The 14080-nt window shown below is 48.0% G+C and overlaps 2 protein-coding genes across 3 annotated transcripts in view; both read right to left on the reverse strand.

Moving 5' to 3' along the window:
- The window catches only part of FARP2 (FERM, ARH/RhoGEF and pleckstrin domain protein 2), an 82468-nt gene extending 79684 nt beyond the window's left edge, over nucleotides 1–2784 (reverse strand). Inside the window, 1 exon segment of the mRNA XM_057504361.1 lies at nucleotides 2688–2784. The gene's annotated coding sequence lies outside the window, so the exon portion shown is untranslated.
- Nucleotides 2785–4212: 1428 nt separating this feature from the next.
- SEPTIN2 (septin 2) overlaps nucleotides 4213–14080 on the reverse strand; it is a 29374-nt gene continuing 19506 nt past the window's right edge. For both annotated transcript variants that reach the window (XM_036901304.2, XM_036901305.2), the window contains exons 8-13: nucleotides 12974–13075; nucleotides 12420–12565; nucleotides 11026–11109; nucleotides 9469–9526; nucleotides 8011–8113; nucleotides 4213–6166 (exon numbers count right to left, since the gene is read on the reverse strand). In XM_036901304.2, the coding sequence (XP_036757199.1) occupies nucleotides 8012–8113; nucleotides 9469–9526; nucleotides 11026–11109; nucleotides 12420–12565; nucleotides 12974–13075 (492 nt within the window). In that variant the 3' untranslated portion in view covers nucleotides 4213–6166; nucleotide 8011. The remainder of the gene's footprint in view (nucleotides 6167–8010; nucleotides 8114–9468; nucleotides 9527–11025; nucleotides 11110–12419; nucleotides 12566–12973; nucleotides 13076–14080) is intronic.

Below are 14080 nucleotides of genomic sequence, written 5' to 3' on the forward strand. Positions count from 1 at the left end.
GAGGGAAGGGGAGGTCTGAGGAAGGTCCTGGCACAACGGCCACAGCAGCCCATGCCATGGCCACTGCCAGGCACTATGAAGAGGCGGCAGTGCCAGTGCACCCAGGTGCCCTCATTTGATCTTCATGGACCAAACAGATGAAGGCACTCAGCTCGGGAAGGTTAGTGACTAGCTGGTGGTGCTCAGCTCTGCAAATGACCTCTACCCGACCCTGATTCCAAGATGTGCTGTCTCCTCTCTGGTTTAAGAGACTCCACGTGCCAAGCACAAAGATCTAGAGGCAGAGGCAAGTACCACTGCAGAAACAGGAAGGTGGCTAGAGAGGCTTCTCATCTCAGGTGAAGGCCTCCCCAGACCTTGCAGAGGACAAGAGTGGTGTGTGCATAGGCCTGAGTCGGCTGGGCTGAAATGAATGGCTGAGTATGGCAGGGGCTAGCTGGTCTGTAAGCATCTTGGGGGCCAACCTAAAGGTCTGGATGTATCTCCTGTTCTGCAGCCGGGAGAGATGGGATGGAGGAGGATTGTCCATTGCATTCTATATTATAGTGTCTTTTTGCTTCTGAATTTTAAAATGGCTATAAACTAAAGCACCAGTTTAGTGGGAAAACAATCCCATGACTTTAAATTAAAACTACTTATGTCACTCTAACATCCCTTCTGATCCATGTCCAAATCCATACATATTTTAATAGCAGTATAACTGCTGTGTACAAACTGTTTTGCCTTTTTGGTTAAGGCATGTTTTTGAACATATTTCTGTGGATCAAAATGGTTCAAATTGTTTGGATAGGACAGGAATCGGATTCACAGAGAAAGTTTACCAGCTGTGGAGTGTCCTACTGTAGTGACTCACACACAGGGTTTGCATAACGGAGTTTGTTTTCACAACTGGGATTTGAAAATTAAAATCTTTATCATATCTGCTAGTTGCTGTCCAAAAATATTAGACCAATTTACAGGATCAACCCCAGGGAAACCATTCCTCAGAAACCCACCAAACACTGGTCTTAATCAATGTAAGCTTTGTGGAACCCTCATCTTTTGGACTATTTCCAAGGTACAACTCAGAGTCAACAGCCGCACTACACATGTGGGCCTCAGAGAACACCACTGAAGTGACCTTGGCTTGACACCCAATGTCACGGTGTAGCTTTCCTGAGTATCTGACACTATGCTGTGTGCAGGAAGCTAGAGGCCCACTGAGCAAAAGAGGCAAGCTGCTAAGAAAATGAAGGAGAAACCGAGCAAGCCAGGAAGAATCTGCTGCTGCAGAGCAGGGAGGAGGTGCTGATGTGGCCAGAAGCAGGAGCGTTTGGAAAGAGGGAGTGGAGCCTGCCTGCAACTGCCGCTGCGATCTTTGTCAATACAGCTCTTACCCTTCCCTGCAAGCAGGAGAGCTCTCCTGAAATCCTGCTCACTTCTTTCTCCACTGTCTGCTAATATCACGCTTCCACGTGGTAAGAGAGTGGCTGACATGTATTAGGCACTGTGTGCTAGGCATCTCACCAACGGCTCATCTGCAGACGCTTAGTCCTCACAGCCACCTTAGGAGGTAGGTAACTGTTAACCCTCTTTTACTGGTAAGGGACCTGAGGCAGAAATAAATGAACATGTCATATAAACGTCCTCTTTGGGGAAGGAATTAGTACAGAAGGAACCTGGAAGTCTCTGAGATGTTCCCGCATATACATGAGCCAGCAAACTCCTGCAGTTCAGGAAACTGCGCGTCAGCATGTGGTTCAAAAAGCTCAGTGTGAAATACATAAGGCCCTGCCCCAGGGCTGGGCAGACACCAGCCACTCCACTTCCTCTCCTTAAGGCAGGGCCGTGCAACCTGGCCACCTCTCCTTAGCCGAATGAGAACTACGTAAGATAACGGGCACGAAGAGCTTCTCAACACACACACCACACCTATGTTCTGCAGAAACAAAACTTCAAAAAACGGCAGGCCCAGAAAATTAAAGTTGTATTTGGCCTACGTGCAAAGGTTACTCTATGGCCGCCACGTCTTCTCCATCTTTCCGCAGTGAGGACACCCAGGTCCTCTGTGGCAATGCGTTCTACACACAGCGCGCTCTAACCCGGGCCACAGCCGCCCAGCCAGAGCCTCAGCCTCGCGGAAACACGCGCGGAGAGGAAAACCACCTCTGCAGGCAGCCCTGGGTCAAACCTCTCCCGTTTCCTCTACACCGCATACTGACGCTTTCCTTCAGCCCAGCCCGCTCTGATTTGTTTTTCACGGCCATTACCAAAGAGCCCAGGGCGGGCCCTCGGGGGGTGCCTGGGCGGTGCGCGGGGCGTTTCCGGCCGCAGCCTGCCTTCAGGAGGCTCCGCGGCTTCGGGGGCGCGTCCCCGCAGACGTAAACGCACGAGCCCCTAACGCCGGACTCCCACCTCTAACGTTCAGCGGAGGGAAAGAAAGGTCACACGAGTTTTCACAGGGCACTCTGAGCGGTCCTGCACGCGGAGCCCTCCCGGCCCAGCCACGGACCCCACGCTGGCCCCCGCCTCGGGCCTTCACGCAGACCCGCCCGGGCCGCGGCCTCCGGCGGGCAGGTCCGCGAACAGCGAACCTCCTCGCTCGGACCCACAACGCCGGCACGCCTTCCGAGGCCGGGCGCGGACTCCCCCGGCGGGCCGCCGCGCAGAGGCGACCGGCCCTCTCGCGTCCCCGCGTCCTCACCAGCCTCGGGGTCCGCGTCGCCGCCCGCCGCGGCCTTCGCGTCCACGCCGGCTCCGCCTGCTCCCGGCTGCCCGCGGGCCGCGGCGCCCCGCCCCTCCGGCCCTGCCGAACCGGCCCCGCAGGCCCCGCCCGCTCAGGCCCTGCCCACACCCGCCTGCCCGCGGGTTGCCCCGCCCACTCTCGGCTGCCCGCCCACCCCGCGGACGCGCCGCCGATTGGCTTGTGGACGCCGTTGGGGCGGGGCCTCCGCGGCAGGAGGCGAATGCAAATCAGATTGCCGCCCCCCGGGCCGCGCTCTGCTTGGGACGGGGCCTCGACTCCCCAGGCCCGCTTCGTCCGGCCCAGCCCGTGGGCTTTCTTCCTAACCCACAGCCATTTCCCTCCTCCTGGGCTGCCGGGACCGCGGCCGAAGGGCACTGACGGCCGCAGGAGGGTGTGCTGCAGCCGACGAGCCCGAGGACAGGGGCGCCGCAGCTGTCTCGCCTTCGCGGTCCTCCTCCTCTATAGCCTCGTGACACCCACCCGGGGCCGGAAACGCGACACACAGCCGGGGTCTCCCGGGCTCGACTCACAGGGGCACAAGCGCCTTCTCTTTCCAGTGAGTGAGCTTCTCTGGATCCCTCAAGACCCCACCCAAATTACTCTACGATCTTGGTCCAGGCGCGCCCCCGCGCGTCCGTCGAGGGTACAAACCAGGATTAGACTCATTTTCCTCCGAGGGGCCTTTACTGTGTTCCGGTCCGTTGAGCCGAACTTTCAGGCTTCCTACAGCCCAGGTAGGGGGTGCTGCCGCTCCCCTCCCTGCCAGCCTGCCTCGGGTCTCAGGCTCTGCCGCCGCTACACTGTGAGGCAGCTTCCCTCTAATGCGCTCCTTGCCCGTAGGCGTGAGCGGGATTACCCCTCACCCGGAGCCCCGCGGAGGGAGCGCAGGGCAGGGCGTGGGGGGACTGGAGAGAACGGACTAAACGGTCGGCAGCTCAGGAAGCGCTGATGCCAGGAAGGGGCCCAGAGATCCTGGGACCCTGGGCGGTGCTGGAATGCAGGGGGCCGCAGGGTGGGCAACGGCAGGAGGGCCTGCAGAGCCGCCAGCACGACGCTCTCAATCCAGCTTTTAAACATTTCCGTTTGATGGGTTGTGGGGTTTTCCTTACCCCTACCTTCTTAGAAATACCTAGCATGGAAATTATTTTATATATTCATTATATTTCTATGTATTTAAAAGCTGTTTCTGCAGGAAATGAGATCTTTTCCCACTCCACTTTCTAATTAGTGAGTGGACATTACTGAACTCTTACTAGTGCTAATTTTTATCAGATGGTCTTTCACCTTAAGTAGATGATCAGATCACCAGTAATTCCTCTCCAGTCTGTGGGGCCTTTTTTGGGGCTAGCTCAGTACAAGGTGGCTGGGGCCTGATGTTACTGGTGCAAGTAATCCTTGGTTTTATGACATCCACATCTACAGGGCTTTGAACCTTTCCTAGAAGACCTCCAGCCCTTTCATGAAGAACCAATAATGAGAACTAAGCATTTAATACCTAAACAATAGTGCTTTATTTATAAAAGGTTAGTTTCAATGGATACAAAATTGCTGTGTAGAAGTTGCCAAAATATATTTCTACAAGTAAAGAGTATCTCTTAGTAAAAAGAGCAACTGTCTATTGGCAAAAGCATTTATTTAGATTTGGGCAGCAAAAGAAAAGGGGATTTAAAAGTGTGACAGTGTAGCCCCAACCCCCAAACCATTATTAGGTGGCAGTAGCCCTAAGTAGCAGTTTTACTCAAACATGCACAAGGTTTAGCATTGACCACTTATAATCCCCACCCCTCTTTAAACAGCTTTTAACTAGCATCATTAATAAGTGTCAAAACAACCCAAATAACTGGCATGGAGGTGCTCTAAAGTCATAGAACACTTTTTCTTGGTGAAAACTGCCTCATGTGCCTAAACCTACAGCTTTTGACCATTCACAATTATGCAACAGTGAAGTGGCCAAGATAGGAAGAACACCAGATTTTTCTGTAGCACACCTCTGTAACATAGTTTTGACCAAAACAAAGACCTCTCCTCATTCTCTGGTTTTCTTCACCTCCCCCTTCCTGTTCTAGCAAAATGAACACACTGAGCCAGCACCTGTCCTCCAGGTCTCCCCTTCAGATCTGTCACTTTCTGGGGGCCAATTTCCCAGAACCAGTAGAAATGCTGAGAAAAGCCACCCCTGGGGGGTCATTGCCCCACCAGAGTACACAGAGGCAGGTCAGGAGAAAAGGGAAGGGCTGACCAGATGCGGTGCGTGCTGGTGGCGCCTGTCAGCCAGCCAGCGTGAAGACTTGAAATGTCTTTGTCATGGAGAAATTTGTACTACACACAATGTTAGAAACGACTGCACATGGAAAGGGATCACTGCTTCTTGCCTCCCTTCAGAAAATCATCCAAAAAGTAAACAGCTGAAGGAGAAAAATCTGGTCAGCAATTCAGGTCATGGGGCCAAGGCCCAAGGGCCTCTGACAAGGTCTGGGTCCTGAGGCCCACACACCAAAGAGCTCTCATTTCCCTAGTGGGGTAGATCTATATTTGCAGTTACAGAGTTAAAGTGCAGTATAAAAAATATAAAAAGGTTGACTTCTGATCAGACTGTTAATTTAAGAAGTTTTTTTAAAATCTAGTTGAGTAAAATAGTTTGACTCTCATGGTATAGCTACGAATCTTAGTTGCAACATGAAAACTAGAGCCTACAGAGACTGACTTTTCCAGAGCAGAACATAGCCAGTATGCAGTGGAGAACACTACATAGTGGCTTGTGGCACATTCTCTACATAATGGCTTAAAAATGACCTAACACAGAATCCAGATACTTATTAAAATTCACCTCTAAAAGCTTATTTTTAAAAGCTACTTAAATATAACATCTCCTTAGGTGATCCTATTGTTTCATTTAGTAAAAGATAAACGTGCAGATGAACTGAACGGTATCGAATCCAAGCAGCAAAACTGGTTTTAGGTGTTGTGTTCAAACAAAAGGAAGTTCATTTCCCCCAGTGGGAATGTAACTAAATGGCCTTGCCCCAGGTCAGATCACCTTTCTACAACACTAGGTCCATGTCTCTGCCACTCTAGGCATATCTGTATGTTCTAGAAATAAATCAGAAATGCTCCTCAGCGATTAGTCAGTCAGGCCAGCCAATCAAAGCAGTTCAGTATTAACCACACAGACTGACCGACCCTGGATGTCAGCTCTAAATCAGTGGTTAGTTAAGGTAGAAGAAATGAAAACGGGAAGTTCACCTCACAAAATATATAGTGTAATATAGCATGAATACAAATGCGGAGAGTACCTCATACAAAACACGTCCAAAGTTTAAAAAAAATTAAATTCCCAGGCACAGGTACTATAAAATGTGGACGCACCCCTCCAAGGGTCTCTTGAAAACACGCAGCTGTATTAGTCGCAGGGAGTGTTTTCTTCCTCTTAAGAAGTGCTTTCTGTTAAGACAAAGCGCAACTGTGTAAATGGGAGTGGCGCAGCCTGGCTGCTCCCGCCAGCATTACATTGTACTAACAAAAGGCACGAACGCTTAGATCAGCTCTTAGGATCACAGAGTTAATACGTCAAGACCTAACTTGAGACTCCTGGAAATCCGGAGTACTGACAAGCTGAAAAGTACAGATACACTAATTGTATGTGCTGAGAAAATTAGTAAAGGAAGGCTCGCTCATGTGTACCAGTACAGGGGGCGCTCTGGCGCCCACCCAGCCTGCCAGGCTCAGACCCACCGGAAGGGACACCCGGGGGCGTTCTCTCCTTTCCTCCCCGGAGGGAAGGTTTCCACTACCCTGGAACAGCCCGGGTCGTGGCCTCGGAGGATTCACCAATGGGCTTTCTCCTTAGAACATGCCCCCTCCTACTCCACTAAAAGGGCCTCCCCTCCTCTGTTCCCCACTCACCCAGGGTTTTGCTATAGTTTGCCTGACCCAATTGCAATTCTCTGTTCTTGAATGAACTCCATTTTGTTGATAACATATTTTTGAGGTTAATACCTAGTCTTATAATTCCATGCTTAAAGTCATAGAGAGAGGGGCAACTCCTGCCTCAACAAGCCCTCCCCTCAGGAATCCTGTCCTCCATGTCACCATCATGTCCCGCATCAGCCGAGCCTGTCCGGAGGTCCTCTGGCTAGTTCCATGACCACAGGCCAATCACCAGCCCCCAGCAGGGCACAGGTGTTCTGACCTATAGGGGTGAACTCACAACACATATATCCCCCAACTGTTCTAGGGCTTCCGGGTGAGGACAAAGGTGAAGCCACCAACTCTGACCTAGGCGGGGTACACAGATGGCCCCCCACAGTAACTGCTTACACCATGCTTGGTATTCATCTTTTTGTGCAAAGATATTTGATAACTGCAACTTTCCCCAGTGAGCCACACAAGGACATTCCCCTCCAGGTCCTCCCTTGCCACCTGCTACCTGCTGGGGAAGACTCGTTGCCTTCTGTCTCCTGTTCATGCCCTGTGCCCTGTTCTACAACTCTCTCTCTTGCCTCAACCTGGTGTTGGGGAGCTCTCCACCCACTCCCACAGGTCTGTTCTGGTCCAGTGATCTTCTCTCCTCCAGGAGCTAGTCGGCCTCCACCGCAGGCTAACTGCTTCCTCCTCTGGTTTTTCTCTGATTTTACCTCTTCCTCCTTACGTTGGGAGGCGGCGGGAACACCCACCTGGACAGCTCTGTATGTCCAAAGGATGCAGTGAAGCAGACAATTGCCTTTTCCTCGTCCTGGGGCCCAGGTGCCCTCAGGTTCCCTTTAAGCAGGGAGGCCAGTGCACACCAGGCTAGTTGCCTGTGGGACTCACTGACTGCCACTGGTGGAGGCTACTGACTGCCCCATCCCCAACCCCCTGTCATAGCTCCCACCAGTGGCAGTCAGTGAGTCCCACAGGCAACTAGCCTGGTGTGCACTGGCCTCCCTGCTTGAAGGGAACAAACCTGGCATAATTTGCCCTTTCATGTCATCTTTACCTTTGCATAAGTTGTTTTAATAACTTTTAAAATTCTCTCTGAAGAGATGTTCTCAGCTTTAATAAAAATATGTAATTTTCTATCTACTGTTTATAACATTTGTAAGCTCAGGGAATATGAAAAATCTTTACTAGATGGAGTGGAGGAGAAGCTTCCATTTTTTAGGAGCAACCCTTTCTCCTTTAAGGTGAGCAACGAACTAAAGACAGAGCTTCAAAATGCTAACATTAGGAAGACTTAAGGAGGCACTTGCCACTACATTCAGGTCAGGATGTTAGGTAACAGGTCCATGTCCTTTGTTTCTGATTACCTCACACATGGTGCCCGTGAACACCACTGTCACTGTCCCCGCTCTGCATCTGCAGCTGCATCTGTGCCTGCATCCTCGCGATCATCTCCTGCATGCGGCGGAGCTAGAGACACAAGGTGTTTGGAGACATGTTACTGGTTCTCAGGGTCTTTAGGGGCCTTCTGTGAGTCCTAGAATTTCAACTCCTATGCTTTCCCAAAACATGAGAAGAGTCAATATACAAAGAACTCTTACAAATCAGTAAAAGCACCAATAACTCAACAGAAAATCAAGCAAATGATAAAAAAATGCAATTCAAATAATACAAATTAACAATAAACAGAAGAAGTAAGTGAACAGAGAAGACAACATGAGGTATTTTTTTTAAGCCAAAAGGAAAAGAGACCAGTGTTACCCAGAGGGGAAGGTGCAGTAACAGGGGTGGGGCCCGTCCAGCTCTTCTGGAGGCAAGGAGGCCCTAGCTCTTCACATGGTGCGTGTTCGTTCTCTGTTATCCTTGTTACCTTTTTCATCATGTTTCTATGTGTTCAGAAAGGCCTTCTCCAGGCAAGTATTAAAGAATATTTATCTAACTTTTCTTCAGCTAACTTTGTTCTTAACACTTAAATATTTGATTCATATTGAATTTATTTGGCTAAATAAGTTTTTTATGTTTGTTTCCAAAAGCCTGGCCTTCTGAATCTGTCTGGATTTCACATATTCTAACAGATCTCAGTGCCACCTTTATTTACCTCAGAGCATATTTCCACACTTCGGCCTCCACACGTGTCTTTAGTCAGTCTATTATATGCCTGTCCCAAGCGCTCCGGTGACCACTGTTGTGGGATTTCCACACCCATAATGCAAGCTGCTGCTTATGAGTCCATTTTCATAGAGCTATCTGGTGTTTCCCATGCTTAGTTTTCAAAACAAGTATTAGAATTACTTTATCAAGCTCTCCCCTAAGAAAGAGTTCAGCAAACACACAACTGTGCTGGAATTCCATTAAATTTAGAGAGAGCTGAGATTTTTGCGCTTTGCATCTTACCTAAAAAGTTATGTCTATTTAAACTTTGAAAATTGTTTTTGGTAGTTTTCTAGTTTCTTCACCCACGTTAAGTCCTACACATTTTTTCTTGAATTTTTATTAATGGTTGTGAATAGCAGTTTCTTTCATTCTCGTTTTGAATTGGTTATTGTCTTTATAAAGGAAAACTACTGACTTTTTTGAGGAACATTTTATAAAAATCAGCCATGTTACTAAATTCTCATTATTTCAGTTTTTTCACTAAATTATAACTGGAGATTGAGATAATTTATGTGAAGCAATAGGTATATTATGTGTAGATGTATACAAAATAAAAATTGTATGTAACACATTCCTTCCCCCCAAAATTAAGAAAGTTGTAAGTTAACCACAAGTAATATTTTTGGATATAAACTGAAAGCTTCACACTTACAAAGTACTTTTCCACTTACCTCAGCTTCTTTTTCTAGCAAGATCTGGTCTTTATTCATGTCCTCATTTTCCACTTTTCTACAAGTTCAAAGGAGTTCCAATTATACTATTGTGACAAATATAGTTGGTTATTTCTGACAACAGATACCCAAAGCAAAATTTCACTTTACATTTCTGAGAAACATTATTTAACATTATATATATTTGTCATTTTTCTGACTAATAACATGAATGAATAAGAAAAAGAATGATGAAAAAGAACATGAAATGGAAAATTCAAGAGATTTTTCTTACTCTAAGCTGGGGTAATGACACATTCATCTTTACTCAAAAAACTAGATATTTTAAAATAAGAGAATGCTCTTTTTAAGATAGTTGTTCTTGATAAACAGACTACAACCATTACAGCAAAAAGGAACAGGACATGTGCATCCCCGAAGAGAGGGCCGAGCAGAAGGCCCTCTGAGCACACGATCACACAGCTCCCCGTGTGCCAACAGTCTCAGGTTCAGCTGGGTCACTTCCTCAGAGTGGGATTTTCTTGCTGCCTCTAAAACCTTTCTTAATGTGTGGTCCCCAGTTAATAAGATGATAATGTGGACTTTAATGAGTACCTCCTATGTATGCACAAATCCATCAGATTTAATAACTGTGAATAGTTAAAAGAACTACAAGACAATAGTCCCTCTGTATCCAAGGTCTCCTGTCCATGGTCTCAGTTCCCCACGGTCCAGAAGATGATCCTCCTTCTAACGTACAATCAGAAAGTCAACAGCAGCCTCATGCTCCAGTGCAGTGCCCGCATCACCCCCTCACTTCATCTCCTCACATGGTGTCTTCTCTCTCATCATCACAAGGTGGGGTGCGGCGCAGTGAGGTGTTTTGAGAGAGACACACACACTTGCACCACTCTTACTACAGTACACTGTCATGACTGGTTTACTGCTAGCTGTTGTCACTCTCTTACTGTGTGTAACATACATTAAACTTTATCACAGGGATATACACGGAGGAAAAGACATAGCACCAGGGGTTTGTTAACCACGGTTTCAGGCAGCCACTGGGGCTCTTAGAACATGTCCCTCGCAGGTAAGGAGGTAGACTGTACAGAAAATTCTTTTCAGAAATGGTATATATCACTTATTTGTTAATTAAATCTAAGCCGAGATGTGGTTGTATCAGATACAAATCAGGTCACAAATATGGGTCTCAAATAAAGACCTACTAGGGTGGGAGGCAAGGAAAGAGCACTGCGGGTTGCTGCATGTGCTCTAAGGGGCGTAGGGCCCCAGCCCTTAGTAGCTTCAATGGCAGGTTAAGTCTGCCTCATTTACAGAATGATGCTTCCGAGCGAGGACACACTACAGGTCTCTGGCCTTTTCGACCTAAAGCTGTTCTTTATGTGCAGATAATTAAAGCTACCTTTAACAGGCTAAAAAAGAAAAGCACAATTTCAGTTAAATTAGCAAGTATCTCCTAGGGGCTTCTGAGTAGGAAACCTAATCATGCTGCTCAGAAGCCAAGAAGGCTGGGCTGAATAGACAGAGGAAGGGGACAGCGGGACTCGGGACAATGACCTGCCGCCTCTTTTGAGTCTCTCGGAACGGAAGTTTTCGTAGTGAAGGTCCTGGGTCACCTCCTGGAGATCCTGCATGTGAGTGCTGAAAGAGAAGAACACACTGAAGTGGCTACACGCATGTGCTGTTTGCACAGAGAGAGCAGCCTGACAGGAGCGCAGAGGCCCCACTTCTACTTGATGAACTACACAAAGTTGCTGCAATTTCGAGGTAAGAGAGGGAGGCTATGGGGACATCTCTGTTACCTGCACGGAACACAAACGTGCCCCACAGGACTGTTAAGGGTCCCTTGGGCTGGGCCTCCCCACAGGCACCAGCAAGCTTGGCAGGAAGAGTCTCCACTGGACAGAGGCAGATACACAGAGACTCTCAAGATTTTTTTGAATAAACAATGTCTGAAACAATACACTTTTCTAAAAGTATGAAAAATACACAACTCAAATATTCATGACTTCATAAGTTTAAAATCTGTACCAGAAGAGCTAATTAGTTTAAGCTATTGCCAAGACCATAAAATGAAGTATTTCATGTTCTGGGTAAACGAGAAACAATACCTTGAATTTTATCTTATAAAATATACATGTTTTTTTGCCCAGCTTTTTCAAATACTTGGGCACTCAAGAACCAGTAGTGCCTTCACATTCCCGTTTACTCCGGATCCAGGGAAATGGGCTGAGGACTGGCACAGGGCGGCTCGTTCTCTTGCACCCTGAGAACACAGGTGACACTGACCCTGCTGCAGCCTCCGCAGCCACCGCCTCTGTGTGGTGATGGATCACAGCAGCCAAGGACCCATCCCTCAGGGGCATGAGGCACTTCAGCATCTTACATGGTGATTCAGTTATGTTTGATACAGATTGAATGATAATTTTATGTTATTTTTAGTGATTTTAATTCGCTAAAAATAGTTAAACCAAGTGAAATATATGGAACATACAGAGCAATTTTCAGTTATTCAAAATTTAGATCAGCCATTTTTTGAACCCCTCTGATTAAAGAGGTAATAGATTTGAGCAGTATTTTTAGAGTCAAGAGCAACAGCAATGCATGTATGTTGCTAAATGTGAAATTTACTTCTAGAAGAAAAGGTCTGTTTTCATAGGTCTGTTGTAAGTGCTAAGAATCAATGGAAGTTTCTCCTGGCTCACTGTGAGAGCCTGAGGCTGATTAGCTGTGGTACCTTTCAGACCAGAAAGGAAAGTACAGTTAGTTATAGGCCCTATGGGGAGCAGGCTGGCTCATGTTGTTCCTGAGCCCCAGGCCCATGACCCCACTGCAGCAGCATGATGGAGCTGGAAGCTGGTGGTCAGCTCCCATGCCACATGTACATCCCTATTTGGAAGCTCTGCTCTCTGTGCCAGGCACTGCCAATGGAGAATGCACACACAGCTTACATGAGCATTGTCCTCAGCTTCAGGAAGTCATTGTGCTCTGGGTTTTCCACCTCGACGACGCCCCATGGGTAGAGGCGCCCTCTGACTTTCTTGCCTTTGGCTTCAATCAGCTGATTGGACCCAACCACAGAGAATGGGATACTGGCCTAGAAAGACACACACAGGGTAGCAGGCTTACACTGGGAAGGACCCCCAGCTTACACCGAGAATGTGAGAACACTGGCAAGGAGGGTGCGGAGCACTCTCGCTGCAAGGCCCACTTGACAAGGTGATGGTCTACAACGTTCTACTTGCAAGTGGCAGATACTTTCCACATGGGACAAATGTATGAAGACCAATTACACCTGCAGTAAGAGCTCCCGGCCTGAATGGCAGCAGCATCACAATACATCGAAGCAAAGTTATCACTGTAACTGAGCCCACGTATAGCTTCACAGAAGCCCTGCCTCCCAGGACCTAGCCCTTGGCCAACTCCCTCTGCTGTGAGCGCACGGACAACAGGACATGCAGCTACTTATTACTTATACCACGCATGGTGGGGGACTGGGTCCTACTTTGAGAAGTCTAGTCTGCTCCTTAAAGTCTTCATCTTCATCTGATTCTGCATCAGGTAAGTGATAGATTTTGATGTTATGTTCTTCAATTTCATCCAGAATCTGGTGGAATGACAAAACCAGGAGCAATTTTAGCAAACTGCATGATCTTTTAGTCAAATCTAACTCATCATATTAGAAATAGATCAAACATGAATAAAGAATCAAATTGTTTATAATTATTTTCAAATGATTTTGCAAACTGCTGAAAAAGTAGTTGTTCATGTCACATTTTGAGGGATCCTCTGTCCAGAACAATGACGACACACCCCCACCTTCAATGTGCAAAGCAGCAGACTCAACAGCCTGCACCACAGCCCCAAGACCAACCCTCATCCTGGGTGCCTAGCCAGGTGCAGTGTGTGGAGACTCAGAAGGAGAGATACCCAGGCTGGGTGTTCTTGTCAAAGGTACTACATTGTAGAAGTAACAGGAAATCCTGGGTGGCCAGAATGTAAGACATCCAGTCACACAGGACAGGAGAAGAACTTGGGTTACCAAGTGGAGGGTCCCCCCAATGTCAGGCTAGGGATCTGGGGATATAGTAAGCAAAAACTTTCCTGCGGTGAACTTCACACTCTGAACCATAAAGCAGGCAGTAACAGCTGAGAGGGGAGAAAAAGTTGAGCTGGAGTTGAAGCAAGCTGTCATTCATCAGTCAAAAAATTAAAGACCATGCCCCAAATGCCCCCATGTGCCAGGCACTCCACTGGGTGCGAGGCAGGCTGGAGCCCTGCTTGCTCTCTCACCAGGACCTGACCTTCCAAGGGGAGTAAGAACACAAACCAAATCAGCAGGAAATACCTGCTCCCTGATTCGTTCTTCAGAATGGGATGTTTTGGGGCTTGCATAATAAAAGACCTTGGACTTAATGCATTGCCTGCACTAACTCAGGAATCAAGCAAAGGCCTTTCTCGCCACCCACATTCTCTGCCCTGCAGCCTGGCCTGCTGCCCTCTAGTGAGCCCTCGCTCCTGAATGAGGGGACGAGCCCCTCGCTCTGGGAAAGGCAGAGCAGTAAGCACAAACCTGCTCTGCCTGCTCCCTTTTCCTGCCTGTGACCCATCC

This window comes from Manis pentadactyla, chromosome 6 (assembly GCF_030020395.1).
Source record: "Manis pentadactyla isolate mManPen7 chromosome 6, mManPen7.hap1, whole genome shotgun sequence".
Taxonomy (NCBI): Eukaryota; Metazoa; Chordata; class Mammalia; order Pholidota; family Manidae; genus Manis; species Manis pentadactyla.